At 51.7% G+C, this 27,176-nt stretch overlaps 1 protein-coding gene across 1 annotated transcript; it reads right to left on the bottom strand.

Annotated features, from left to right (window-relative positions):
* Positions 1–7,196: 7,196 nt before the first annotated feature.
* Lmna (lamin A/C) lies at positions 7,197–27,176 on the bottom strand. The gene is made up of 12 exons (XM_048454692.3): positions 26,584–27,176; positions 14,216–14,372; positions 12,799–12,924; positions 12,459–12,629; positions 12,151–12,276; positions 11,022–11,242; positions 10,711–10,933; positions 9,987–10,094; positions 9,771–9,890; positions 9,296–9,385; positions 8,357–8,623; positions 7,197–8,118 (listed from the first exon to the last, which is right to left on the bottom strand). Exons 1-12 carry the CDS (start codon positions 26,937–26,939, stop codon positions 8,092–8,094), a joined length of 1,992 nt encoding a protein of 663 aa, XP_048310649.1. The 5' UTR covers positions 26,940–27,176; the 3' UTR covers positions 7,197–8,091.

Here is a 27,176-nt window from a genome sequence, read left to right as displayed (position 1 = left end):
TTTATACTATTTGTGGCTATTGTGAAGGATGTTGATTCTCTAATTTCTTCCCCAGCCCTTTTAACATCTGTGTACAGGAGGGCAGCTGATTTTTTTTTTTGAGTTAATCTTGTATCCTGCTAAATTCTGAAAGTGTTTATGAGTTGTAGAAGTTCCTTGGTAGAATTTTTGAGATCACTTGTGTAAACTATCATATCATCAGCAAACAATGAGAGTTTGACTTCTTCTTTTCCAATTTGTATCCCCTTGATCTCCTTTTGATGTCTTATTGCTGCTCTAGCTAGGATTTCAAGAGCTATATTGAACAGAGACAGAGAGAGTGGACAACCTTGTCTTGTTCCTGATTTCAGTGGAATCGCTGGGAGTTTCTCTCCATTTAGTTTGATGTTGGCTATTGGCTTGCTGTATATTGTCTTAATTATGCTTAGGTATGTTCCTAATCACAAGCCTTTCAACCCAAAGCCTTTTGCTATGACACCAAGATGTAAATCTGTGCCAGTTTTACAGACACGTGCAGGTTCCTGGGAGAAGCTCCACTGCTGTATCAAGAAGTCTGGCCTGACGAAGACTAACTGTCTCCAGAGTCCATCTTTTTCACCCTGCCCATTTCAAGCATATTTTGCAGGTCCATTCCTCCTGCCTGGGCCAAGCCAACCCACAGAGGGCCCTCCATGTACACCAGCCCCTGCATCAACTGGGAAAACACTGGCAGGCTGACTTTGCCCACCTGTATACTCATACAAACTTTGTGATCTCCTAACTTGTTGACACTTTTATAGGGTGGATAGAGGTATTTCGCACCTCCAGAGAAACAGTAGATGGGATGGCTCTGGTACTCCTGAAGAACACATCATCCCTAGATTTGGTATGCCACTCCCCCAAGCTCCTGGGACATCAGTGCTGGTACCACCTCTACAGGCTCAAGTGAGCATCAATTCAGCAGCTGGGACCTGGCTTTCCAAGATGTCCCAATGAGGGGCGTATCTGCTCTCGTGTCTTGCTCACTCACCCTTGTCTCTCGGTACAACCAGAGCAGGTCTCCATCTTACTCTCCCTGCAGTCATCTCTCCTTCCATGCCTAGCCCCGTTCACAGGGTCAGCTTGAAGAATCTATTGTTTTTTCCTAGCAATCTGCCTTCTCAGCTCCCTCAAGGAACAGATGCCTGAGGTCTCTGGGATGGTAGTTAATTGAATGCTTCTCCACCCATACCTCCCACTGATCCCCAACATCCCCCCGACCATGTCACCCTTTGTCAGCAGGAAGCAGCAGACTTCAACCCGTACCCCCAAAAGACTGGGTTGTTGGGAAGCTCACCCAACCTCACTCCTCCCATTCCAGACCCCTCCCCTGAGAAAGCCTGCCTTCTGGCAGCTCCTCCCCTGGAACTGCTCCATACTGCTTATAGGGTATTTAAGACCCAGCCCATAGATCTGCCACATACTCTCATGCTCTCCCTCCTGCCTTACCGAGAGTCACCCAGGAGTGATCTGTTTTGCTCCACTCTGCTTATTAAATCTGGGTTTATTAATTCAGTTTGATTTGGCTATTACTTTGGTGGAAGAACCCAATAACTGGGGATCCAATACTTATCACTGGGGACAGAATCCTCTCTCTCTCTCTCTCTCTCTCTCTCTCTCTCTCTCTCTCTCTTTCTTTCTTTCTTTCTTTCTTGCTTTTTTTTTTTTAAAGACAGGGTTTCTCAGTGTAGCCTTGACTGTCCTGGAACTCGCTCTGTAGACCAGGCTGGCCTCAAACTCACAGAGCTCTGCCTGCCTCTGCCTCCCAAGTGACCTACATTTGGAGTGACCTCAGATCCTCTGGGATGTGCAGAGTGAAATGGTTCTAGAGATGTTTAGCTAAGGCGGAAGACCAACCCTGAGTGTGGGCATCCCCCCTAAACTGAATAGAAAGAAAAAGGACAAGGGGTGAGGTTGTAGCTCAGTAGAGGGCTTGCCTAGCACAAAGCCCTGGATTCGACTCCCAGCAGCAAGCAAACCTGGTGTGGTGGTATGGAATGCCGTCACTCAGGAAACAGAGGTAGGAGGTCATCCTCAATCACACAGTGTGCTCTCAAAGCTAGCCTGAGACACAGGAGGCTCTATTTAAAATAAAACAAGAGGAGGGGGCAGATGAGCGCTAGCTACGATTTCCTTCTGCTTTCTGACCCAGTGTGAGCCACTGCCTCAGGCTGCAGTGAGGGACTGCACTCTCAAACTGAACCAAGGGTATAGCGAGACGGCTCAGAGGTAAGGGCGCTTGCCACCAAGACTGATGGCCTTGCATTTGACTCCCAGAACCTACTTAGTAGAAAGAAAAAATTGACACCCACAGGGTGTTCTCTGACCTCTACATTTGTGCTGTGGTGCCTTCTGTCTTCCTAAAATAAAGGAATAAATGTTAAAAACAAAAGCAAGCAAACATACAAACCTGTGAGGGCCTGGAGAGGAGGGTCGGAGGTTAAGAGGCCTGGCTGCTCTTCCAGAGGACCCAGACTTGTTGCCTAGGACTCACATGGCAGCTCACAGTTGTGTATAACTCAGTTCCAGGGATCCAACTCCCTCTTCTGACCTCTAATGGCACCAGGCACACATGTGGTAACAGACATATATGTGGGCAAAACACTTATACATAAAATTTTAAAAGGAATAGAATCTGTGAACCAAAAATGAACCTTTCTTCCCTTAACTTGCTTGCTTTGTTGTTCTGCCTTGGTTTTGGATTTTAAGACAGAGTCGATTCAGGTAGCCAGGCTGGCATGAAGTTCTGTACAGCTGATGGTGGCCATAAAGTCCTGCCTCCACCTTCCACGATCACAGCCATGTGCCATTCTGCATACCCAGCCCTTAAAGAGCTGCTTTTCAGGCGAATGTGACTGACACAGAGCTGGAAACCTGCCAGCTGTGCCCCGACCAGGCAGCATCACTGGTGTCTGCCAGTAGGAACCTAGGTAGCGCACATGCACTCTTGAGAACTGAAAAGTAGGGCTGGAGAGATGGCTCAGTGGTCAGTTCCCAGCAACCACATGGTGGCTCACAACCATCTGTAATGAGATCTGGCGCCCTTCTCTAGCATGCGGGCATACATGGAGGCAGAATATTGTATACATAATAAAAAAAATAAATCTTAAAAACAAGAAAACTGAAAAGTAAATATACATAAAATGCTAAAATGATTACCTTTTTTTCATTTTTCTATTCTATCACGGCAAAGTATCAGATGAACAGACAGGAAAAAAGTAATGAATTGTTGGGGGTATTTTTTGTTTTGCTTTTGTTTGTTTGTTTTGAATCAGGGTCTCATGTGACCTGGCATCAGACTGGCATCAGACTTGATATGCCCCTAAGATTGACTTGGGATTCCTGTCTACGCCTCCCGAGTGCTGAGATTCTAGACACAAGCCATTATACCTGTCTCTGTTTTAAAATCATGTTTACAAATTTTGAACTAACACTGCAAAATGAACATTCTTATTAACTGAGAAAAGCACAGTCAAATTCAATCCACAGTGAGACAGACATAGTGGCTCAGGCCTGCGAGCCCGCCACTTGGGAGGCAGAGACTGGGATAGCAGGAGCTCAGAACCAGACTCAGAGTTTGAGGGCAACATGAAACCCTGACTAGAAAAAAGATTAAATCACAACGGAACGAGGCATGGTGGTGCATACCCACCAGCCCTCACCCGTCGGAGGCAAGAGGAGCACAAGTCCACTGCCAGCTGCCTCTAAACAGACAGCTGAGTAACAGACAGCTGCGTACCAACACTAGGGGGTGGGGGATCAGTAGTTCAAGGCTGTCTTTTGCTACACATCCAGCCTGAAGCCAGCATGAGCTGCCTGAGACCTGTTTCCTCTCCCTCTCCCTCCCTCCCTTCCTCCCTCCCTCTCTCTCTCTCTCTCTCTCTCTCTCTGATTTTTGAAACAGGGTTTCTCTGTGTAACCACCCTGGCTATCCTGGGACTCACAGAGATCCCCCTGCCTCTGCTTCCCAAGTACTGGGATTAAAGGCGTGCGCCACCAGTACCCAACTCTTATTCTTTTTTAAAATAGTCATTCATTCATTCACTCATTCATTCATTTTAGATGTAGTCCTGGCTGGCCTCGAACTCATAGCGGTCTTCTCTCCTGCCTCAGTCCTAAATGTTGGAATTACAGGCAAGAGGACCACATGCTGCTCCTTTCTTTCTCTTTTCCAGGCTGGGGATGGACCAGAGCAGCCAGGATGTTAAGCAAGGGCTCCTGCCTACAAGCGGTACCATGGCGCTCTCGATGAATTAGAGTGAATTTTAAATTACATTTATTTATTGTGAGTGGAGACATTGTATAGCAGTTTCCTTTGAGATTAAACCTTTCCTCTTGGGGCTGGAGAAATAGCTCAGCAGTAAAGAGCTCATACTTCTCTTGCAGAGGACCTGAGTTGATTTCCCACATCCAGCTGCGTGTTAAGTCTAACCTAAGGAATCCAGCCCACTCTTTTGACCTCACACAGAGACATGCATTCACATGTATACACATGCACACAGGCACACATGCACACACAGTACACACTTCAAAATAAAAATAATTTGCAAAAAAATAAATAAATAAAACTTTCAGCAGCCAGGTGGTGGTGGCACACACCTTTAATTCTCTGAGTTTGAAGCCAGCCTGGTTTATAGAGCAAATTTCAGGACAGACAGACTACAAAGCTACACAGAGAAAAACTGTCTTGAAAAACAAACAAATAAACAAACAAAAAACCTTTCATTTTGGAGGCAAGAATATTAAGACACAGGATGTTAGAACTGGGCATGGTGACCCATGATTCCTTTGATCCCAGCACTAGGGAGGCAGAGACAGACACACCTCTGTGAGTTCAAGGTCAGTTTGGTCTCTAGGGAGTTCCAGCACAGCCAGGGCTACACAGAGAGCCATTGTCTCAAAAAGGAGGTGGGGGTAAAACAACAGGATGTTCTGTTTGTGTAACAGAAGGTGAAATACTCCATCTCGTGTGTGTGGAGGACGCTTGTTGGAAGTGTTGGGATAGTCTTTTTGTATTCTATGTGAAGATGTATCCCTGTCCTTTCTCACCTGCCTAAGGCACCTTCTGATTGGTTTAGTAAAGAGCTGAATGCGCAATAGCTAGGCAGGAGGGGATAGGAACTCTGGGAAAGAATCTGAGGCACAGGACATTCGTCAGCTAGACACAGAGGAAGTAATGAGCCATGTGGCAGAATGTAGATTAATACAAACAGGTTAATTTAAGCTTTAAGTGCTAGTTGGGAACATGCCTAAAAATGGACCAAGCTATCATACTTTGTAAGACATCTCCATGTCATTATTTGGGAGCTGGTGATTCAAAGAAAGACCCAATACATTTGCCCTGATACAAGGACATAAATAGCTCAATAGCTTCAGGAAGTCCCCAAAACTGACTGGCTTCACAGGCTCCTCCCTCCTCAAGTATATGTGAGTAGTAAGGACTACTCAGAACCAGTTAAACTAAGCTGCCTGGGAGAGGCTTGGGTGAACTGAGCCACCTAGAAAGAGCCTCTCCAATCTGTGCAGCTGCCCGAAGACTATGCAGGGACTCCAGGTCTCTAGCTCTTAGGAGCTGTCACCTTCCTGGGCTTGGGTGGGGCAGCCATCTTTGATTCGTTAACTCCACCAGTTACCCCAATAAAACTCACTGGTTCACCAAGCTGGGCTTTGTGGTTCCTTGCTTTGATCTACTGTCATTTCTCTATCTGGGGTCAGGGGATGTCATTTGCTCAGTCCTCCAAAGAATAGTATCACAGAATTGACACATGTCCATGTAGGTCAGCAGGCAATGTGCAGGAATCACTAGGTGGGTCTTAGGGATGGGATTTAGGTTAGCAAGTGCCTTTAAGTCATCTCATAAGTGCCTATGAAGTCATCTCATTGGCCCTCAACGTCCCCCCCACCTGCTTGTTTTAAAGACAGGACCTCTTCTATGCAGCCCTGGTTGTGGGAACTTGCTAATAACAGGTTGGCCTTGAACTCGGAGATCCACCTGCCTCCACCTCTGGAATGCTGGGATTACAGGCACACAACACCATACCTGAGTCAATCATTTCTTTTTTTAATATTTATTTATTATGTATAGAATATTCTGTCTGTGTGTATGTCTGCAGGCCAGAAGAGGGCAACAGACCTCATTACAGATGGTTGTGAGCCACCATGTGGTTGCCGGGAATTGAACTCAGGACTTTTGGAAGAGCAGGCAATGCTCTTAACCACTGAGCCATCTCTCCAGCCCCACTCAATCATTTCTTTAAAAACAGTTTGTTTAACTCGAGTATTTGGGGGTGCATATATGAAGCAACTGTCTTTGGAGACCTGAAGACTATTGGATGTCCTAGAGCTGTCGTGAGCCGCCAGACAGGAGAGCTGGGATCAAACCCAAGTCCTCTGCGAGAGCAGAACAAGCGCTTCTGAATCGTCTCAGCTTTTTTTTTTTTTTAAGGTATGGTTTCACTGTAGCTTTGGAGTCTGGCCTGGACCTACCCCTACCTCTGTAGACCAGGTTGGCCTTGAACTCACAGATCCACCTGTCTCTACCTCCCAAATGGTGGGTTTAAGGCATGAACCACCACCACCCAGCCTCCCAGTTCTTCTACCTAGGAAATGCTACCATTTTGTTTTTGAAACAGGGTCTCATGTATCACAGGCTAGCCTCAAACTCACCACACCCAAGCCTTTTCCTCCCTTTCTTCTTTTTGTGATGCTTGGAACACATTATGTAGACCAGGCTGGTGTTGAACTTGTAGCAGTCCTCCTGCCTCTGCCCCCAGGTGCTGAGACCACAGGTGTGAGCCGCACCTGAACCCCCGCGCCCATGCTCAGAGTCTCAGCCCAGCAGCGCACCACAGCATCTAGAGGCTGGACTACAGGCGTGTCCTCTTGCAAGGGAAGCTCTGCTGCCCCCTACCCAGTCGCTCCACCTGTGTTCCTGAGTCACGCTTGAGGGGCTCAGCTCAGGGCGGATGCAGGTGAGGACGGAAATGCCTCTCCTTCGCTCCTCATGTACCAGTCTCCACAGACGCCCCCTACGGTGCCCAACATACACCACATCTTCCGACGGCCCCAGGTAAGGGGCAGGCTGGGTAGCATTGATGCGGTGACGTGGCACCTGTGTGCGCATGTGTCTGACCCTCGAAACACACATGACACCCAACAAAGAGAGACACCACAGCATCCGAGATGGAAAGAACTAGTGTATTGATTTGGAGGGAGAGCAGGGATGCAGATGGGACATGGGGCGAAGGGCTCCTTAGTGTTTGCTGTACCCATCAATCACCACACCCTCTACTTACTGGCCTCCCCGTAGCAGGACCTCAGCAGGCTCTCGCCCTTTCGAGCACCCTACTTTCTCACTCTTCCCTGTACCCCACTTGATTTTGCCTTCCAGTGTCTGGACAGGGCCCACCAGACTCTAAAGCTGGTAAAAGGTAGGCTCAAACCAATCCTCCCTCCTCCTTCTACCTCATCCCATCTCTTGTCTAAATAAAATATAGAAAATGCAAGCAAGGCAGAGAATCCATTGACTCCAGGCTTGGGGTGGGGTGGGGTGGGGCAGGCCGAGGAGCCTCAGCCTAGTGCAGCAGAACTAGGAGGGGTTGGACCTCTCTCAGCCATCCCCTCTGCACTTCCTTCTCTGCAGCTGGCATGGCAGTGGGCCAGCTGTCTGGAGGAGGCTGATGAGAACTCAGCGCCTGCCTCTCAGGCACCATATCACAGGGTTCTGGGAAGAGCCTGAGGCCAAGGCAGCGGGACAAAAACTAGACTCTATGAGGGCATCCTCGCCCTGGGCTCCATGGAGAAGCCCTGGGGTTTTAAGGCAGATTCAGAGGAAGCAGGGCAAGGACTGAGGATCGAGACAGAGACTTTTCTGCTCCCGTTTTTCCTTCAGTATAAAACCACTGTAGAAAATAACTTCTCTTAGAAAAAAACATAGAAGAAAAAAACCAAAAGCAGGGAATAAATTTTCTTTGGCTTCAGGCCTGCTCCCACAAGGTGCAGAGCAGGAGCTGGGCATGAGGTGAGGAGGGAGCAGGTGGCCTCTGCCCCCACCCCTGCCTGGCAGGTCCCAGGTTACATGATGCTGCAGTTCTGGGGGCTCTAAGAGAGAAGAGAAGGAAGGCAGAGGCGTGAGCACAATGGCTGGCCCTTCCTCTCCCTCCCCACCCCAACCCTCACACTCTGGCCCTGGCTCTGTCCTCCAGTCTGGGGTTCAGACAGGAGGGGCAGGGTGCCAAAGGGGCTGCGAGGAGGAGGGTCCCACTCCCGTGGCCTGCTCTGCCCTGCTGCTCAGTGAGCAGTGTCCTGCTGTAGGGGAAGAGGCAAGGAGAAGACTCACCTGGGTTCGGGGACTGGAGTTGCCCAGGAGGTAGGAGCGGGTGACTAGGCTGTCCCCGAAGCTGCCACCCCCACTGCCCCCCACACTGCGGTAGCTTCGAGTGACTGTGACACTGGAGGCAGAAGAGCCAGAGGAGATGGATCCGCCCACCTGGGCTCCCGAGCCACTGGCAGCCTTGTCGGCAGGCTGCCCACAAGTCCCACACAGCACGGTGCGTGAGCGCAGGTTGTATTCGGCGGGGTCCCCCGAGCTGCTGCAGTGGGAGCCCTGGGAAGGGAGACAAGGCTCAGGAGGTGACTGCTTAGGACCAGCACCCAGGCTCTGGGCTCCTCTGGTTCCCTGGCTATTGGGCAGGGAGGTGGCCTCTGTTCCCAGAGAGCCAGAGTGAATCGGGATTTGGGAGGCCTGTGGCTGGGAGAAAGGACATGGCAGAGGAAAATAGCCAGGAAGGCTTCGAGATGGAGAGGTGTGGCTTTCACTCTCTCCTGAGTCCTAGAAACTTACAGGGGAATTGAGAGGGAGATCAAAGATGGAGATAGTTAATTTGTGAGGGGACAGGAACGAGAGAAGACATTGTTGCAGGAAAATTCAGGAAAAGAAGCGTGCAGCAGCAGGTGAAGAGGGTACAGACAGGATGCAAGCAGTGGGAGTGGAGAAGAGGGCAGGGCTGGGGCCATCTCTGTCCTCCCATCCCCTCCCCCCAGGAGACAAATCAGATCCCTGTCCACTGCCACCTTGGAAAAGTTCCCAGTCCCTTCCTTACCAGACACCTGAGTTCCCTGTTCAAGGTAAAGGAAGGAAAGAGAAGAAAGGCCAGGGCAGCGAGTGGCATTCCAAAACATTTTTTAATGAAAAGACTTTGGCATAGTGGCGGGAGAGCTGCCCTAGGCTGGTAGGGCTACCCATGTGGGCTGGGTCTCAGCGGCGGCTGCCACTCACGTGGTGGTGATGGAGCAGATCATCTCCATCCTCATCCTCATCGTCCTCGACCACGGTCACGGAGCGCACCAGCTTGCGCATGGCCACTTCCTATGGGGACATAGACCCAGGCGCAAGAGTCAGGGGTGAGGGCTGTGCAGCCTATCTTCCCGGGCTCTGCCCTCTATCTAACTGGCTGTTTGCTCTGACCTCTGTGATGCTCGAACTAAGGAATGTGCTTGTACATACATGTAGGAAGGACACCCCTGGGAGCTCAGTGCACTTAAGGCTGGGGTCTGTGGCTAGCACCATTCACTGGCGACTTCCACCCATCATCCTACTGGGGAGAGACTTCTAGCTTGCTTCCCGGGTGCGCACTTGGGCTCAGGAAAGCGATCCTAAATGGGCAGGTTGCATTGGGTTTGGGGTAGCTGGCTCCCATTATGGCCGCCAGGGGGCGCCTCCTCCAGCAAGAGGCCGGCTGCAGCACACTCACTTCTCCGGTGGAGTTGATGAGGGCCGTGCGAAGGCTGTTCCCACAGCCCCAGGTGTTCTGTGCCTTCCACACCAAGTCGGTAGGAGGGCTATGGGTGGCCCCAGCTCCTGAAGCCCAGATCTGGAAAAAGACAATTTAAGAAAGGTGCTTACTCTTAATGCTCCTGTCCAGAAGCCAACTTCTCCCCTCCTGAGATCCAAATGCCCTTCCGCTCACCGTCACCACTTGCCCAGCCTTTAGAGTGAACTTTGGTGGGAAGCGATATGTCATCAGCGGGTCATCACCATTCTGACGCTTGATCTGCCAGTTGCCCATGGACTGGTCCTGTGGGAGGAATGAGAACAGGAAGGCTCAACCTGGTGCTTGGCTTTTTCACATAAGAACGGAAATAGGCGGGGTGCCATAGTGTCCGTACACCTATAGGCCCAGCTACTATGGAGGCTGAGGGAATAGCTTAACCCCAGGGAATTGAAACCAATCTGGGCAAGATCCCATCTCAAAGAAAGAAGAGAGAGAGAGAAAGGAAGGAAGGAAGGGAGGGAGGGAGAGAGAGAGAAAAGAGGGAGAGAGAGAGAGAGAGAGAGAGAGAGAGAGAAAGAAAAAGGCAGGTGGTGGTGGCACACGCTTTTAATCCCAGCACTCGGGAGGCAGAGGCAGGCGGATCTCTGAGTTTGAGGTCAGCCTGGTCTACAGAGCTAGTTCCAGGACAGGCTCCAAAGCTACAGATAAATCCTCTACCCCCTCTAGCCTCTCCTCAAGTCATGCTGTGACGGTGTGGACATGTATGCTGTGCCACACACACTGGTATCGTTCATCTTCCCAACCATATAGAGATGTAGGGACTGCCACACACTCCAAATTCCCAGACAGAGAGACGACCGCTCCACGAGCACCAAGGTCTCCCAGCCACTGAATACAGGACCCTGATCCAGAGGCTCACCTCGTTGGACTTGTTGCGCAGCCGCACAAACTTTCCTTCCTCATCGACTTCCTCCACAGCCACGCGCCCGCTAGTTCGAGCATGCTGTGAGAAGCTGCTCCGGCTCTCAGAGGACTCCAGCTTGCGCTTTTTGGTGACACTGCCTCCACCCTGCGATTGGGATGAGTGAGAGGAGGTGCGGCCACGGCTGCGCTGCGAGGTAGGGCTGGGGGACAGGCGTAGCCTGAGAAGGTAGAGACAAGGTGGGCGTTAGTCGTGGTAGCTGCAGGCCAGGGGCTCCTCCCAAAGTCTCTTGACCCCTCCTGGTTCACCTCTCCTCCTCGCCCTCCAGCAGCTTTCTGTATGCATGGATCTCCATGTCCAGGGCCAGCTTGATGTCCAGCAGCTCCTGGTACTCGTCCAGCTGCTGCTGCATCCTTGCCCGCATCTCAGCCATCTCTCGCTCTTTTTCAGCCAGCAGCCGCCGGCTAGTATCCCGCTCCCGGGCCAGCGAGTCCTCCAGGTCACGCAGCTTTGCCTCCTTGGCTGCCAACTGGGAAAGGCAAGGTGTGATGAGTCCCCAAGGGCCGAAAGTAGTTGAAGAGGGAGGGGTACCAAGGATCCGTAGGCTCTCATTAGAGCCTTATCCAGTGACCAGGAAGCTCTTCCTAACATCTAACTGAAACCTCTCATTCTGAGGCTAGACCCCTATCTTCTTTGATCACAAATAGCACAACCATCTAAAATAACATCACTTGTGACACTGCACACCGCAGTGTTATGGCCTGTGAACTGGGGAGAGCAAGAACAGTTTTGGAGCCTGTTTTGGAGCTCGCTCTGTAGACCAGGCTGGCCTCAAACTCACAGATATCCACCTGCCTCTGCCTCCTGAGGGCTGGGATGAAAGGCGTGTGCCATCACTGCCCAGCTTGGTTTCTTTTCTTTTCTTGAGACAGGATCTCAAGTAGTCTAGGCTGGTCTCAAACTTGCTATATAGGATGCAAGAGGATGACCTTGAATCTCTGAAACTTCAGCCTTAAAGGCATGTACCACCATGCCCAGTTCTGTGTCATGCTAGGGATAGAACCAGGGCTTTGTGCATGATAAGCAAGTGCTCTACCAACGAAGCTGCAAGTCCAGTTCAAGGTAATCTCCGTTTTCAAATAGGAAATGAAGCTGGGAATATAACTCAGTTAAAACAACTGTTTACCACGCATGAGGCCTCCAGTTCAATCCCCAGCATGCAGAAAATAAACAGGAAAAGCCTTTCATACATAGATGGTAAAATGGAGGCCCTGAGGATCAAGGTAAGCTTACAGGGATACTGGAACACCACGCAGGCATCAGACTCCAGAGTATGTGGTCCTGGAGTCTGTCTCCCCCTCCACTCCCCTCTTCCCAGTGGGCTTCTGCAATATCTGCTCAGCCCAGTGCCCTAGTGGAAAAGGTAAACAGGTTCACCTGTTTCTGGAGCTGGCTGAGCTGGGCCGAGAGGCTGTCAATGCGGATTCGAGACTGCTGGAGCTCCTCGTGGGCAGCCCCCACGAGGTTGCTGTTTCTCTCAGCAGACTGCCTGGCATTATCCAGCTGCAGGGAGCACACAGTATTAGAATAAACAGGAACCTGGAGGGATAGAGCTAAGGACCTGAGGATGGTGTCACCGCTGCAGCCTCAGGTCCTGTCCCATCCACCCATCCCCAGGGCACACCCAGCATGGGTAGGGGAGGCTGCTGGGGCAGCACCGGCAGAGGATGGGGTGAAGCTAGCACCTTGGCCGAGTATGTCTTCTCCAGCTCCTTCTTATACTGCTCCACCTGGTCCTCATGCTGGGCCCGCAGCTCTTGCAAGGCGTCCGCCAGCCGGCTCTCAAACTCACGCTGCTTCCCGTTGTCAATCTCCACGAGCCGGGTCTCATGCCGGCGCTTGGTCTCACGCAGCTCCTGAAAGAGTCCAAGACAGGAATGCACATCAGAATGGCTCGTCCGAAGCTGAGACCCCGAAGCCCTTGCTCCCTGTCTTGCCTTAACCACAGGCAGCCCTCCATTAGCCCGGGAGCCGGGCTGCAGGCAGGTGAGCTGCAGCTCTCAGGCCCACGCTGCAGGCACTCACCTCACTATAGATATTCTTCTGGAAGTCCAGCTCCTCCTTCAGGGTCTGCAGCCTGTTCTCAGCATCCACTCGCCGCAGCATCTCATCCTGAAGTTGCTTCTTAGCCTCACCCAGGGCTGCCTCAAGCTGAGGGGACAAAAGCTGAGGTCATGGACATATCAAAGAAGCCGAGTGATGGCTGCACCTAGGGAGAACGGGACTAGAGGCAGTAAAGGCCTTCAGTGCCCACTAGGGGACTACTCATGGTAGCCGGGGCACTAGGAAATCACGGGTGAGGACCAGTGAGATGGCTCAGCAGATAAGGATGCTTGCCCTCAGTTCTATCCACATGGCAGAAAGAGAGAACAGATCCTGCGGGTTGTCCTCTCATCTGAACGTGTCTTGTGGCATCCAGGGACCCACAAAATAAAAGAAAAATAAGCGAGAAAACAAAAACTTCAATAACATCAATAGCAAGCTCCCCTCTCAGATCTCCCTTTCTTGGTGCCACACAGCAGTTAGAGGGCCACATGGAATGCAGAGGGGCAGGAGGACAGAGACGATGCTCTAGGAGGAGCCTGGGAAGGCTAGTGAGTCTGGGGTGGGACACAGTAGCTGCAGGGGCAGCGGCACATGGGCAAAGGCACACAAGTGGGAAGGCATGTGCCTCATCTTAAGGTCAGAAAGACTGGCACTGCGGAAGCTGATGTGCAGCTGGAGAGAGGGGGTAGGACCAACAGGCAGGGGCAGGCCAGGAAGTACCCTTATCTGCCCTGGAAAAAGTTCCCACAGGAAGCACAGCTAAGCCATGCATCTTGGAATGTGCAGGCTGGTTAGCAGGCCTGGAAGAGCTGGGGAGGGAGGGCCCAGCTTTGGCTTTGGAGTCAGCCTGCTGGCTTCTCCTGTGTTTCAGAGTGTGATGGGGTGAGAAGAGGACCAGGAAGGGAGAACACCCGGGTGCCAGCTTGTCGTGGGCTCCAGGCCTGAACATGATACTGCATCACTAGCTTCCTCAGTCCTGTCCCTGTCGTGGAGAGGACCAGAGAGGAGTGCTTTGGAAGTGGTGGGCACTGGGCACACACAGCAGTACTGACCCACACCCAGGGGTAATTAGTCATCAGTGCTCTGCTATGGCCTCTGAAGAGGTTAGGCTGTCCAGAGGAGACAGGAGGGGAGGGGAGGGCTATGCACAGCACACTCTGCAGCTAAATGGAACTGGTTTGTGGATGGTTTAAATTCACTGTGCTCTGTTCCCTGAAGGCCAAAGAAGGATGAGCAAAGGTTTAGACTAGCTAAGTTATGCTACACAGGTGAATGGCCTTGGGACTGGGTGACAGGTCAGACCAGACCCCTCCCAAGGGCGGGCTGAGGAAGAGTCCATATCCATCCATCAGGCTGGGTCACTGGGGTCACAGGAGGACCCCAGACAGTGGCCTACCTTGGCTACCTGCCCCCGCAGATCATGGAGTTCGCCCTCTAGTGTGCGCTTCTCGCTGAGAGCCGTGCTCAGGGCAGCTTCCTTGGAGTTGAGCAGAGCCTCCAGGTCCTTGAGCCGGGCCTGAGCAGCCAGCAAGTCACCCTCCTTCTTGGTATTGCTAGAAAAGAGAAGCATTGGTTTCAGGACCCTGCTTGGCTAGGACAGGACTGCTCTGTGGTCCTCCCAACTGTCAGAAGAGGGCATCCTTATCCTAGGTTTGTTTGCATCCCTGAGCTTCTGGGGCTGGGTTCTCACCTCCCAAGATTTCCCAAAAGCCCCTTTTTGCTTTTCTACTCTTCCCATGACTCAGGGCCCAGGAACGTGCCTGGGGCCAAAGGCAAAGCTAGATCGCATGATAGAAATGCCTGGCCCTCTTCCCCTCCCATTCCTCTAAAATAGACAGGGCACCTTTGTCTCCCACCCTCTTCCCACACAGGGCCTTAACCTTTTCCTCCCCGGGACTCCACCCGGCTCCCCATTCAGTTTGCTTCCCTCCCTTGGTGCAAATAGACTGGGAGTGTCTTGGCCACACGCACACACATACACCCCAAAGCCCAATACCTCTCAATTTGAGTTTCAAAATGGTCTAATCCCTTTTGCCCATATGGGACTTTGAGTAAAGGAAGTCTGGCTAGGGAGACCAGGGACAAGGACAAAGAGGCATAGAATGAGACCATTCTCTTCTTAGGACTTAATCTTAAGGCCCCTGCTCCTGGCAGGGCAGAGGGCCAGCCTCCTCCATCAGAGCCATGACAGAGGCTAAACCTTCTCACTCCAGATGTAGATCTCTGGATTCCAGGTCCATGGGGTCCAGTCTGGAGCCACCCCTTATCCGTAGCTTTAGCAAGACTCTACCATGGGAGGCTGCCTCTGCCTCTCCCACATTCCTGATTCTTTCTGCTAGTGAACGAGAGAAGCAGAGAGGCCCTAATTTCCTGAAAATCTCTGGAAAGCCTGAGAACTTTCCAGACATAATTCCTTCATAAGTACCAAAGAGGGCGGGGAGCAGTAGCCCCTAGGAGTGGCAGAGAAGCCCCAAGGACTTGTTCCTAGCAACCACCTGCAGCTTTCTCAGGTCTCAGCTGGACCAGAGGCTGAGGAGACATGGTTCTGGGCAACTCACTTGCTTTGCAAGCATGAAGAACTGTTTGGAGCCTCAGTCACATAAAGTGTGTATGGAACCCCAGCATTTCTATGGCGAGATGGGAGGCTGAGAGCACATCCGTGAAAGTTTGCAGCTCGGTTACCCGACTTGTGCAGCAGCAAACCGGGTGAAATTAGAAGGGACCAACACCCCGGCTCCTCCAACCTCCACCTCTATCCCAAACAGGCCAGTACTCATTTGTCATCTACCCCTCCCCCCAGATTAAAAAGGAAAAAAGGCGGGGAACCCACTCTAGGAAGAGCAGCCCTGTAAATATTTTTCTCCTGCTGGAAAACCCCTCAGCAATAACAGGCCTAGTAATTCACCCAGAAGCAGGAAAGAAAAGGCTAGACCTGGGGATGCTACAGAGAGGGAGTCACACCCTCCCCCTGGGCTCTGCAGATCTGGAAGGGAACAGAGGGCCAAAGAAGAGTGTGAAGTCCCAGAGGGTGTGGTTGCTCCATTGACAAGGCAAAACAAGTTATTTAATGCAAGTGTCTTTCTCCTGCAGAGGCCCTCCATCTTAGCATGAAAAGCTAAAAATAAAGTCAAAACCCAGCTCAGGTTTTGGCTGCCATCCGGCCAGCTCTGGCTAGAAGCACAGCCCCAACTTTCCATGACTTCAGAACTTTTCCAAAGCTGAGGCAGCTGCAGGGGAGGAAAAAAAATGAAGAAAAAAACCCGGGTGAAGCAAGTTGCAAACCAAGCATCCGAGCTCCAAGGCCAGCGGCATGGCATCCCAGAGGGGCCTCTTCACCATGAAGGCCTCTGCTGGGCTGCTGCTGCTGAGACTCACTCAGAGGAGGAGACCCAGAGGAGCGGACCGCAAACAGCGGCAGGGGCAGTCTTCTCGCCCATTCACCCTCTACCTCACTGCCTTCCTAAGCCACCAGTGTAGAAAGAATGAAGGAATAAAGCCAGGAGAGAAAAGAAAGCAGAGCCCATTGAACAAATCTGCCTTTGGAACACGCCTCCATGCCTCCAGGGTGCGTCCTAGCTCAGCCTGCTTGGACACCTAGAAGGGGAATTCCCAGGGTCCCCCTTGTCCTCAGCTGTACTGAGATGTGGTGCAGCGGCCTGTCCTCCTGAAATTACGGTCTGATGTGCACAGGGTTGGGTTATGATAATATAGCCATGTGTCACTTAACAATGGAGTTGGTTGTGAGCTGTTAGTTTCATCATTATACAAACATCACAATGTGCTCACACAAGGTGAGAGAAAATTTTGGGACCCTCCTCATATGTGACCCGCCACTGACAGAAATATTGTGTAGCACATGACTGTAACAGCAAGTACTTCTATGGCGGGCACTGCTCGAACCATGACAGCATTAACTTAGCTAATCTTCATAGCTGCCCTTGGAGACAGTCGCCGTCACCAATGTGATTACAGAAAGGAACGGCAGTGAGAGCTCCAGCCAGGGCCCTGAGGAGAGCAGGTTTGAGTTCTCTCTGTACCAACGCAGCACATGCCTTCAATGAAACCAGGACTGTTTCCCTTCCTTTCCCAGCACTGAAGAGACTCCATTAAATGACTAAGACACACCCTGTAGCTGAGGGAAACCTCAAGCAGATGGAATCAGGGAAGAGCTTTTGTGGTTTTCTTCGTCGGGCATGGGGAGCCCCATCTAGGGGAAGGAGCCAGCCACTGTCACCCATGGGCTCATGACTCAGACCTTGGGAGCTTAGTAGACAGAAAGCCACAAGCACACCCTAAGAAATGTGGGGGGGAAGGGACCAGAACCCACCCTCTTCTCTAATCCTTTTTTTTTTTTTTTTTGAGTTTTTTGAGACAGGATTTCTCTGTGTAACCCTAGCTGTCCTGGAGCTCACTCTATAGATCAGGCTGGCCTCAAACTCAGAGATCTGTGTCTATCTAGATCTGCCTCTGCCTCCAAAGGCTGGGTGGCGTTCCCGCGCCATCAGGGCCGAGCTTATCTGGCTCTCTCTCTCTCTCTCTCTCTCTCTCTCTCTCTCAAAAGCCTTTCTTAAGCCTGGCATCATGGTGGATACTAACTTTAGCTCTCAGTGCTTGGGAGCAGAGGCTGGGATCTCGGTGAGTTCCAGGCCAGCAAGGTACACCTAGAGGGTTCCGGGCCAGGCAGGATTACATAGTGAGATATTATTCTTACATGTGTATCTCTGAGTTCTAGGCCACAAACCAAAAACCAAAAAAGAAAAAGAAAGAAAAGCATACTTTATGTACAACAACACAATTTACATGTTTAAATAACACTATAACAGAATTGTTTGATATTATTTAAAATAGAGAAAGAAAAGAGAGAGAAAAGTTTCAAGTTACATGGCTGTTCTCTACCAAACACTATTTTCTTCCTAGGAGAGGAGGGCCTCAGCCTGGACAGACCTTGAGGACACTGGACAGGACTAGGCCTCTGTGGTGGCGGTGCTGCCATAGAGGTGTGGCCCAGCTCCAGCCCACTGGGCGTGGTAGTGAGGAAGCTGGATTTGTGCTGGGTTGGTATGGAGGACTGGGTGGGGCTGACCAGGGGAGCTGGAAAGGGAGAGAAACCGGGACTCCTTGGGTGACTCATGCTCAGACCCACAATAACCAGGGCAGGGGGGGGTAAGTCGTCCAGTGCTCTCAGGGGCAGGGAGACCTGCCTGCCTGTGTCCTGTTCCAGGCCTGGTGTCATGAGAGTGTTCTGCGGGAACAAAGGAGTGGCTGCATCCCCGCTGCCTCTGGGGGTCAGGGGCAAGATGGGCTGGGTATCCGATTTAACTCATCCCAATGGGCAATCCTGGCTCAAAGAGGGGCGTGGGGGAGGGGAGCAGAGCAGTCAAGAGTAAGGTAAGTGGGAAGCCTTCGGGGTGGTGGTGGGGGACAAGGCTGGGGTCCCCGGGCTGCTTTAGGGAAGAAAGACAGCAGTGGCAGAGGGGCTGGATGGGCACAGGGCCAGGCTCTGACCCGCCCACTGAGTCATCCTCCTCAGTCACCTCAGACGCCAGATATGGAAGCCGCGCGGCCTGTTTGGCCTGGTTGCCGGGAGCAACAGCCTAAACCCAGAGGGAGTGGCCTGCATTTCCTCCTCTGTCCTGGGGGAGGGACCAGCCGCTCAGACTCTACACTGGGCTAAAAATAAGGAGTAGGAGGGGACGACGGACCGGCCCACGCCCTGCCCGCCCACAGCCAGCCTCACCGGCCCTCGGCGTTCCCCATAGCTGGACCAGAAAGAGCGAACAAGGCCTCGCGCCCCTGGGAGTTCCGGAAAGATCCGGTGACCCCTGTGGCTGGGCAGGGTCCCGAAGCGCTGCTCCCAGATTCTCCTGGGGGACAACACCTACCTTGATAACTTCCGGCCTACCCTGCCCAAGCGCCTGTGCGACCTAGACCCTTACTCGTTATTTTTATTCATAACAGGGTCTCAAGTTCCTAAACTGCCTCGAATTTGCTAAGTAGTCAAGGATGACCCTAAAAGCCTGATCGTCCTGCCTCCACCGTCCAAGTGCTGGGACGACACGTGGTTTACGGGGTGTTGGGGATCAAACACAAACCCTTAAGTTACATTTCCAGGCTCTACTTTTTTTTCCCATTAACGACGCAGTGTCCTTTATTTTAATTATGAATGATGCTTGCATTGCATATTAAATAAAGAGAGGGTTCAGTAGCTAACCCTCCACAGCTGCCCCACCCATTCCCCACGTCCACTGAGCTCCGCTTCAGCCCAGGTTTTACCTGCGGGATCTTTGACTTTTTCTGTGTCCCATGATAACGTAGAGCGCAGGGGCTCGGGACTTCTAGACTGACCTTTGGCCTTATTTCTGCACTTTCACAGACTTAAGACTGAAAAGCTGAGAGAGGGCCAGGTTCAGACACTAAAAACCTACCCACCAGGGGCAAGCCAAGAAGCCCATATTGGGGAGGGGACACGGTTTTCCTGGGTTCAGTTCCCAACACAAAAAGAGAAGGGAAGAGAGGGTTTGGGGGGTGAGGCAAGAGGATTACTGGAAGGAAAGGGGGGAGAAAGGAAAGGAGATATTAGAGCACAAGTAATTTGTGGAGCAACAGAAATGCAGGCAGTTCAGGAGGTGCAGTCTCTGAATCTCTGTCCTGGGAGATCCCAAGGAAAACGACAACGGCCTAATGAATCCACCACCCTTGACCCCCTCTAATGTCTCTAACCCCAGCAGTCAGGAGGCAGAGGCAGGCGGATCAGCCTGGTCTGCAGAGTGCGTTAGGACAGACAGTCCCACACCTCCCCATGCAGGCACATGTGCCCACAGTTGGCAAAGTCCAGCTTCCTTATGCCTCTCTTGGACTGCTAAACAGGCCTGGGATCGATCCGAGGCGGCTCAGATCTGCTTCCAGAGCAGCCAGGATCTCAGTTGCCCTCCTCAAAGACAAAGCAAGTCTTAATTCCAGGAGGAGGGAGATTCTGGTAGCATTCTGGTGCCCAGAGCAGGATAGGAGGCCTGTTGACATGTTCAGACACTACTCCAGCAGAGGCCAGGGGCCAGGCCTGAGTCACAGCTGCTGTGCGTATCAACGAGGCATTGTACAGAAGAGAAGCTGGGGCCAGAGGCCAGAGCTAAGGGGTCCTAGACACCAGCAACCAGCTCCTCCACAAACTACGCCCTTCCGTTCAGTCCCCTGCCGAACTTCACATCTTTCCAGCCTGTCATTCCAAAAGTCATCACAAAATGTCAGGGTGGGGACAGACAAAAGGAGAAAGACAGAAAGGCAAGGAGGGTGGCCTAAGAAAACAGGATGCCCCAAGGGGACCTGAGGGACTCCTCCTGAAGTATTACTCAGCAGCGACTTCTTGGAACTTAGCAGCCCTGTCTGGTCACACTTGTTAACCCTGACTGTCCCAGGTAGAGAGTCAGCCACACCCCAAGTCAGGAAAGGAAGCAGAAGCTTTGGAATTGAGGTCTCATTGCATTTCAGCAAAACCTGGGAAGATGCAACATGGCCTCCCAGCTGCAGAGGTGGCAGCTGCTTCCATTTCCAGAAGCCTCCTCACCATGCTGCACGACATCCAAAGTCCAGCTTCTAACTCCCCGAGCTGGCCCTAAAGAGATTCTGTATCCCCACGAATTCAGACTTTGTCCTTCCTGCTGTGTTTGAAGTAATCCTCAAGGAAAGCCCACCTCAGCAGTTTCTTTACTGACCCAACAAACTCTGGGGCTCCCTTCCCTCTGAACCCCGTACTACACCATGACTCAGCTCCCCCATCTGGGCACAGGATCCTAACCAGAATTATTTCCAGCATCTGCAGACAGGATTCTGGCTTCCTCTCCTATAACTAGACAGTAAGGTAGGGAGACCCCTCCCAATTATTGAGTCCTTTCTTAAGGAATCTGTAAGGGCCGGGACCAACTTCAGGCTGGAAACACTGATGTGAGCGGCAGGTGAGCAGGTAAGGCCACTGCGCACCACCCACAGGCTCCCGGCATGTGATATCTGACCCTGGCAGTTGAAGAGGTCAGTCCTGTCTTTCCTAGGAGTTTCCCTTCCAATCCCCCAAACTGGTCAGTCAATGCCAGGGACAGACTCTCCTGCTAAATGATAGGGCCCTTTCTATTGTCCTGAAGGTAGACACACTGAAATGAACTTTCTTTTCCCAACGGCAGTGAAGGCAGAGCCTATGCCAAGACTGTAATGTCACAATAATTAACCATTTCTAACTCTTTGAGAGACAGGAAGACCTGTGGTTTTAATCCCACCGCGTGGGAAATAGTTCTATAAACAACTGCACTGGCTATTAACTATCCTCCAGTTGATTGTGCTTGGTTTTATTACTTCTCGTGTGGTATTTCGAGGACTTTTCCTAACTTTATGGGTCACTGTACTACTTTGAAACCCCAAGGTCTGTGTCTGGAGAGCTGTCCTAGCTCCCTTTCTTTCATTGTTAGGAAAGACAGAGAGGGAAGTTGATCAATTCAAGGTCACACAGCAATTTAGAGACAAAGGTGAACCTAGAATTACAGACACTGAGGGCAGCAGCTGCTTTTACTGTGACCTGTCGTCTTGTTGGTGGAACACCTTACTAAGAGACAGCGGATCCTGCACTTCTCCAGTTCTCCGTGTGTAGCTAGAGCTTGGTGGTGTTGCCTGCCTTCAGTTCGGTCCTGGGGCCAAGGAGAGCACAGAAGAGACTCCGCCCAGTGTCTGGGTCTCCGCTGTGACAGGTGTTAGAGCTGGGCAGGCTGGGAGGACACAACTGTAGGTGAAGGCGTCTCCGCCCAGCTGTCCTCCCAGCTGTCCCTGCCTTCAGCCTTGACAATGAGCTACTGAGTTGTGCGCAGGAGTGTCATTGGCCTCTTGAGGCCAGGGGAAGGCAATAAGGGACCCTAGTGAGGAATGGCTTTTCTGTTTCCCTTGGGCTCCTGAAGCACTTTTCAGCCCCCAGATTTAGTTGTACATCTTCTTTCCTTGTAATCAGAATGTGGATGGGGTCCCCTAGGGACACCTGCCTCTATCAGTGTGACAGTTCTGCCAAAAGGCAGAGCCTCCTTCCGATCTGGGCAGCCAAGTCCTACTCCAAGTCTCAAGACTGAAGGTACAATCACCAGCTCCCAGAGTTGAACTGTTTCATAATGGTTAGCCTAGCAAGTTCTGGGTCTTTCCAGGGACAGACTGAGGCAAATGTGTCATGGTTCTCGGAACAGGATCTGCAGGCAGCAGAAGCGAGCCTGTTAGATTTCTAATCTGTCTTTCATGCTAGAGAAGGTGTAATAGAGTAGCCACCGGAAGTCAGACACATCCTGACCTCTCACCCCTCGGGGATATGAGACAAGCCTCTGCCATTGTTCCTGTGACCACAGCCCCCACAGTCTTAAGTCTATATCTCCCTGCTTCCAGAGCCTGTCAATCCAGGGGCCACAGCACAAAGGCCCTAGTGGGAGAGGGGTGCTTCTGCACTGTGGGTCTGACCCAGATCCACTCCAACAGTTCCTCATGGAAGGCACACTCTGGTCACACTCTGGGCCTCTATATAGCCCAGACTGGCCTTGATTCACCACACTCCTGCCTCAGTTGAGAGGGGATTACAAGCTTGTGCTCCCACACCTGACTAGTACTAGAGACTGAACCTAGGGCTCCAAGCATGTTAGACAAATGCTTTACTGAGCCTTAGCCACAACCCAATACAACCAGTGTGTGTGTGTGTGCATGTGCATATGTGTTTGACAGGGATGGAACACAGCTCGGGTGTGCTAAGTAGGCACTGTGTCACAGAGCCACACCCCAGCCCTTTAGCCATTCTAATTTCATATGCTCAGTTCCAGATTCTACCAGTTTTTTTTAATAAAAAATTTCAAAATGTGTGTATGTAGCTATTACGATGTATTGTGTGGTTGCCCACAGAGCTGTGGAAACCAGAAAAAAGTATCAGATCCCCCGTCGTCACAGGCAGTTGTGAGTTGCCCTTGGGAACTGAACTCAGGTCTTCTGAAGTGCTCTTAACTGATGAACCGTCTTTATGGTACCAATCATATAGTCTTCAGAGTGTGAGGGATGGCCAGGCATGGTGACATATGTCCTTAACCCCACCACTCGAGGCAGAGCCAGGTAGATTTTTGTAGTTTGAAGCCAGTCTGATCTACATATCTGGTTCCAAGCCAGCCAGCGCTACAAAATGAGACCCTGTCTCAAAAAATAAACAAACAAAAGAGTGGGGGGGTAGTGCGTGCGTGTGTGTGCAGGCATTTGTGCATTTGTGTGCTCGTGCGTGCGTGTGTGTGTGTGTGTGTGTGTGTGTGTAGAGCTGGCTCAGTGATTAAGAGCACTTGTTCTTGCAGAGGACTCAGTTCAGTTCCTGGTGCCCACATGGTGACTCACAGCCAGTTTCAGAGAATCTGCTGCCTCCTCTGACCTTCCCAGGCATCAGGCATGCAAGTGGTGCATAAATGCAGGCAAAATACTCGTACATATGGGCTGGAGAGATGGCTCAGTGGTTAAGAGCATTGCCTGTTCCTCCAAAGGTCCTGAGTTCAATTCCCAGCAACCACATGGTGGCTCACAACCATCTGTAATGAGGTCTGGTGCCCTCTTCTGGCCTGCAGGCATATACACAGACAGAATATTGGATACATAATAAATAAATAAATATTTAAAAAAAAATACTCGTACATATGAGCATTGTAAAGAGCTGAAAAAAAACAAACGACTAGTTTATTGAGGCTTGGCAAGATGAGTCAGTGAGTGAAAGTGTTTGCCACCAAGCCTAACCACCTGAGTTCCACCCCAAGCGCTTGTATCCTTGTGTCATGGAAACAGACCCAGTTCCTGCAAGTTGTCCTTGACTTCTATTGGTATCATCCCTCACAAAGAAGAAAGAAAAGAAGATTGAGCACTCAGCAAGCAAGCAGTGAGTTGGGAGGAACTACAGAACGGCCAGCATCCTTTTCTTGTTTAGCTTTACTCTTGTTATGCTGTGAGATAGGGTCTCACTATGTAGCCCTGACTAACCTTGTAAGCTCAGCTAACCTAACCTACACTTGGTCCTCCCTGCCTCTGCCTCCGAGGCTCCCAGGAAAGGAGGCAGGGGACTATCAAGAAGGCTTAATGGGTAAGAGTGCTCGGCGTGGAGCCTGATGTTTGGGGATTGAGTTCGATCCCCAAGCTCCACATTAAGAAAAAAGAGAGAACCAAATTTCCCAAGTTGTGCTCTGCCATGCACACTCGCACATATGCACACTCGCAAATACACTTAAGTAAAACTAAAGAGAAAGGCAGGAAAGAGACCCCAGGATGCTGCGGAAGAAAGCAGAAGATGCAGACATTCAGGCCCCTATCCTTCCCTTTTAAGACATCTGTGGTCTACACCCAATCTCCTGCTGTCTCTTATAAAGTCAGTAGGGTGGAAGAGGCTGCATCTGACTCACCCATGCAGCTGTCCTGCCTGGAGTAAGGCCTACTCACCTCTAGGCCTGGAACTGGTAAGCCTTCCCCATGCTTCCAACTGTCCCCTTCTCCCAGCTCAGGTGCCTAAACCCCTTGAGAAGAAGAAAGAGGGAAGGAGAGCATTGTTTCCTTCCTTCCCTTCTTTCTTCCCCTCCCCTTGAAACTTTTAATCCAGCTGTAAAAGAATGGGCCTGTGGATGTGGTTGAGAGACCTGAGCTGGGTTGTGTCAAAGATTGTCACAGGGTCTCGCAGACAAGCTGTATCTAACTCCAAGTCTGACCCTGAACTCTGAGCTCCAATTAAACATTAAACCAGTCACCTTTCCCAGCCTTGGTGCAAAGGCTTGGTCAGTTCATTTCTTCCTCCCCAAACTTCATTCAGGCCATTTTTTTCATTTTTGTTTTGTTTTGTTTTGTTTTTTGAGACAGGGTTTCTTTGTAGCTTTGGAGTCTGTCCTGGAACTAGCTCTTGTAGACCAGGCTGGCTTCGAACTCACAGAGATCCACCTACCTCTGCCTCCCGAGTGCTGGGATTAAAGGCCACCATCGCCCGGCTTCAGGCCATTTTTCTACCTCAGCCTGAGCTCAACCATTTGCCTTCCTTCTACAGACAGAAGGGCAGACACCCCATCTTAGTTCTTAGTTCCTTTTATCCACCCCATTCCACCAGCCTGGACCCAGGTGTGCGCCCTCCCCCCCCCCCCAGTTAGGAGAGAGCAGAGGCAGGTGGCTAAATATAACAAGTGCACATATCACCCGGCCCCTACCCCACAAGTGCACACACCACCTGGTGTCCCAGGCCTGGACAGCTGCATGGAGGCAGAAGACTAGATAAACAAGAAGCAAGAGACACCACTCGCCCTGTTTCAGCTCAACGCTGTCCCCAGATCTACTACATAGTTTCTTCACAGGGATCTGTAAGAGCTTTGGTGGCTGGTTGAACTGGTTTAGATGAGAACTAACTAGTTAACACGCTGGGACTCCTCTAACTTGCCTCATAGATTTCTCAATAAGCTGTTCATTTCCCTCATGGAAAAAGAAGGTAATTCCTTTTCACAGAAAGACTGGACCCATAACTCCTGTCTGCACTTAAGGAAGTGACGGGTCTGCCATCCTTACCACCTGGGATCTAGTAATGACCAACCACAGACACAGAGTTTTGGGAGAAGATAATGCAAAAGGAAGAAAGAGGAGGAGAGGTTAAAGCTCCTCACCCCGTAGGTACCTGCAAGCACTTTCAAAGCTACGGCTTGGGTCTACAGCATAGAAAAAAGGACCAAGAGCACAGAACCAAATGGGACAAGGAGGAAGAATGCGGCCTGAACTTCCCAGGCTTTGGAGGCCCTTAGAGAAAGAAGGTGGAGTCAAGAAGGGTGGGGTAGGGTGGAGCAGGGATGGGTGAGGCGGGAGTGGCCTGAAGCTCCCTAACGGCTGGATTTCAAAAATGTCATTGTATTCCAGCAGTTTAATAAGGCGAGATCAAGACATCAGCCGTTGAGAGGATGGGCCAGAGAGAAGTCTGGCTCGGCTAGGAAACGGAAAGTGGCTCACCAGCTGAGGGAGAAAAGGACAGAGCTTCCAAACCTTCAAGTCTCCAAGCAGAGAGGCCCTGAAGTGGGGTGCCCGAGACCCAGGCATAACAGTACTTCCTGAGCCATTAGTCTCTGTGCCCAGCCTCCCTCCCCACCCTCCCTTGCATTCCTGGGATCTGCGGGGGAGCATATCTCCTGGTGTGCTTCTTTCTGGTGGGCCTGAGAGTCTAGGAAAAGTCCCAGACATTCCCAACTCCTAGAAAGAAGCAGGAGGCCATGCTAATACAGCCATGGGAGAAAGGAGACTATGCTGCCTTGGTGAACCCTCTATAGTTCTACTGGACAAATGTCAGAATGGGAGACTGTGTTTTACCAGACACCATGTGTTCAGAACCACGTTGAGCAAATTGGTATAGAGTGCCAAGACTCCCAAGAAAGTTCTAGTAAAACCCTTTCACCCATTCTGATGTGTCCCAGGTGTTCAGAGTTCCGAGACCCGGTGGAGCCAGTTCCGCTCTGCTCTAGCCCATCCCCCAAGCTCCAGATGGGCATAAAATCCCACCTTGACAGAATGAGGCCCTGCCGTCAACCACACTTGATCCCAAGGCCCCCACTACTCTTTATATCCCCCACACTCTCACAGAGACCCCTCCCTTCTGTGTCCTGTCTCAACTATTCCTCTTGGCACTGCCAGTCACCCGCGGGAGGCAGTTCCGGGGAGGGAGGGGACTAGGTGGCCAGTTACTGGTGACTGCTGCCTCTCTGGTGCCGGCCTGGCCTCACTCACCGAGCCTTCAGCTCCTTGAACTCCTCACGCACTTTGCTCAGCTCCAACTGCAGGCGGGCGCGCTCCTTGGCCACAGAGTCGAGGGTCTTGCGGGCATCCCCCAGCTCGGCCTCGTAGGCCGCCTTGATGCCGGACACCTCTCGGCTGACCACCTCTTCGGACTCAGTGATGCGAAGGCGCAACCCTGCATTCTCAGTCTCCAGGGAGCGCACGCGATCAATGTACACGGCCAGACGGTCGTTGAGCTCCTGAAGGTCCTCCTTCTCCTGCAGTCGGGTGATCCGAGTGGGCGACAGCGGAGTAGAGCTGGACTGCGCCCCACTGCGGGTGGCGCGCCGCTGGGACGGGGTCTCCATGGCCGGCAGGGTGGCAATGCTGCCCGCTGGGCAGGGGTCCCGAGAAGGGCGCGGGACTTGGACAGAAGGACAGAGGCTGCTCAGGGGCACAGCGAGCCAGCGACTGGCTCTAAGCTCGCTCCTGGCAGGCGTGGAGATCTGGGCTGGGCGCTGGCGCACCTCGGGATCTGGGTTGGCTGGTGTCAACGCTGAGGCTGCGTTCCCGCGAACACTGAGTCACTGACAGCCGGGCAAAGG

The sequence above is a fragment of the Myodes glareolus genome, chromosome 17, assembly GCF_982192425.1.
Source record: "Myodes glareolus chromosome 17, mMyoGla1.1, whole genome shotgun sequence".
Lineage (NCBI taxonomy): Eukaryota > Metazoa > Chordata > Mammalia > Rodentia > Cricetidae > Myodes > Myodes glareolus.
The sequence above is the reverse complement of the archived record's forward strand: the minus strand, read 5'-3'. Positions and strand labels throughout refer to the sequence as shown.

Excerpts from the sequence above, each read along its gene's own strand:
- Lmna (XM_048454692.3), bottom strand. The coding sequence starts at position 26,939 with ATGGAGACCCCGTCCCAGCGGCGCGCCACCCGCAGTGGGGCGCAGTCC. Across the intron at positions 12,630-12,798 it reads AGAAGAATATCTATAGTGAG|GAGCTGCGTGAGACCAAGCG; the intron begins GTGAGTGCCTGC and ends GGACTCTTTCAG. Across the intron at positions 11,243-12,150 it reads TCAGCCAGCTCCAGAAACAG|TTGGCAGCCAAGGAGGCAAA; the intron begins GTGAACCTGTTT and ends TGCCTTTCCCAG.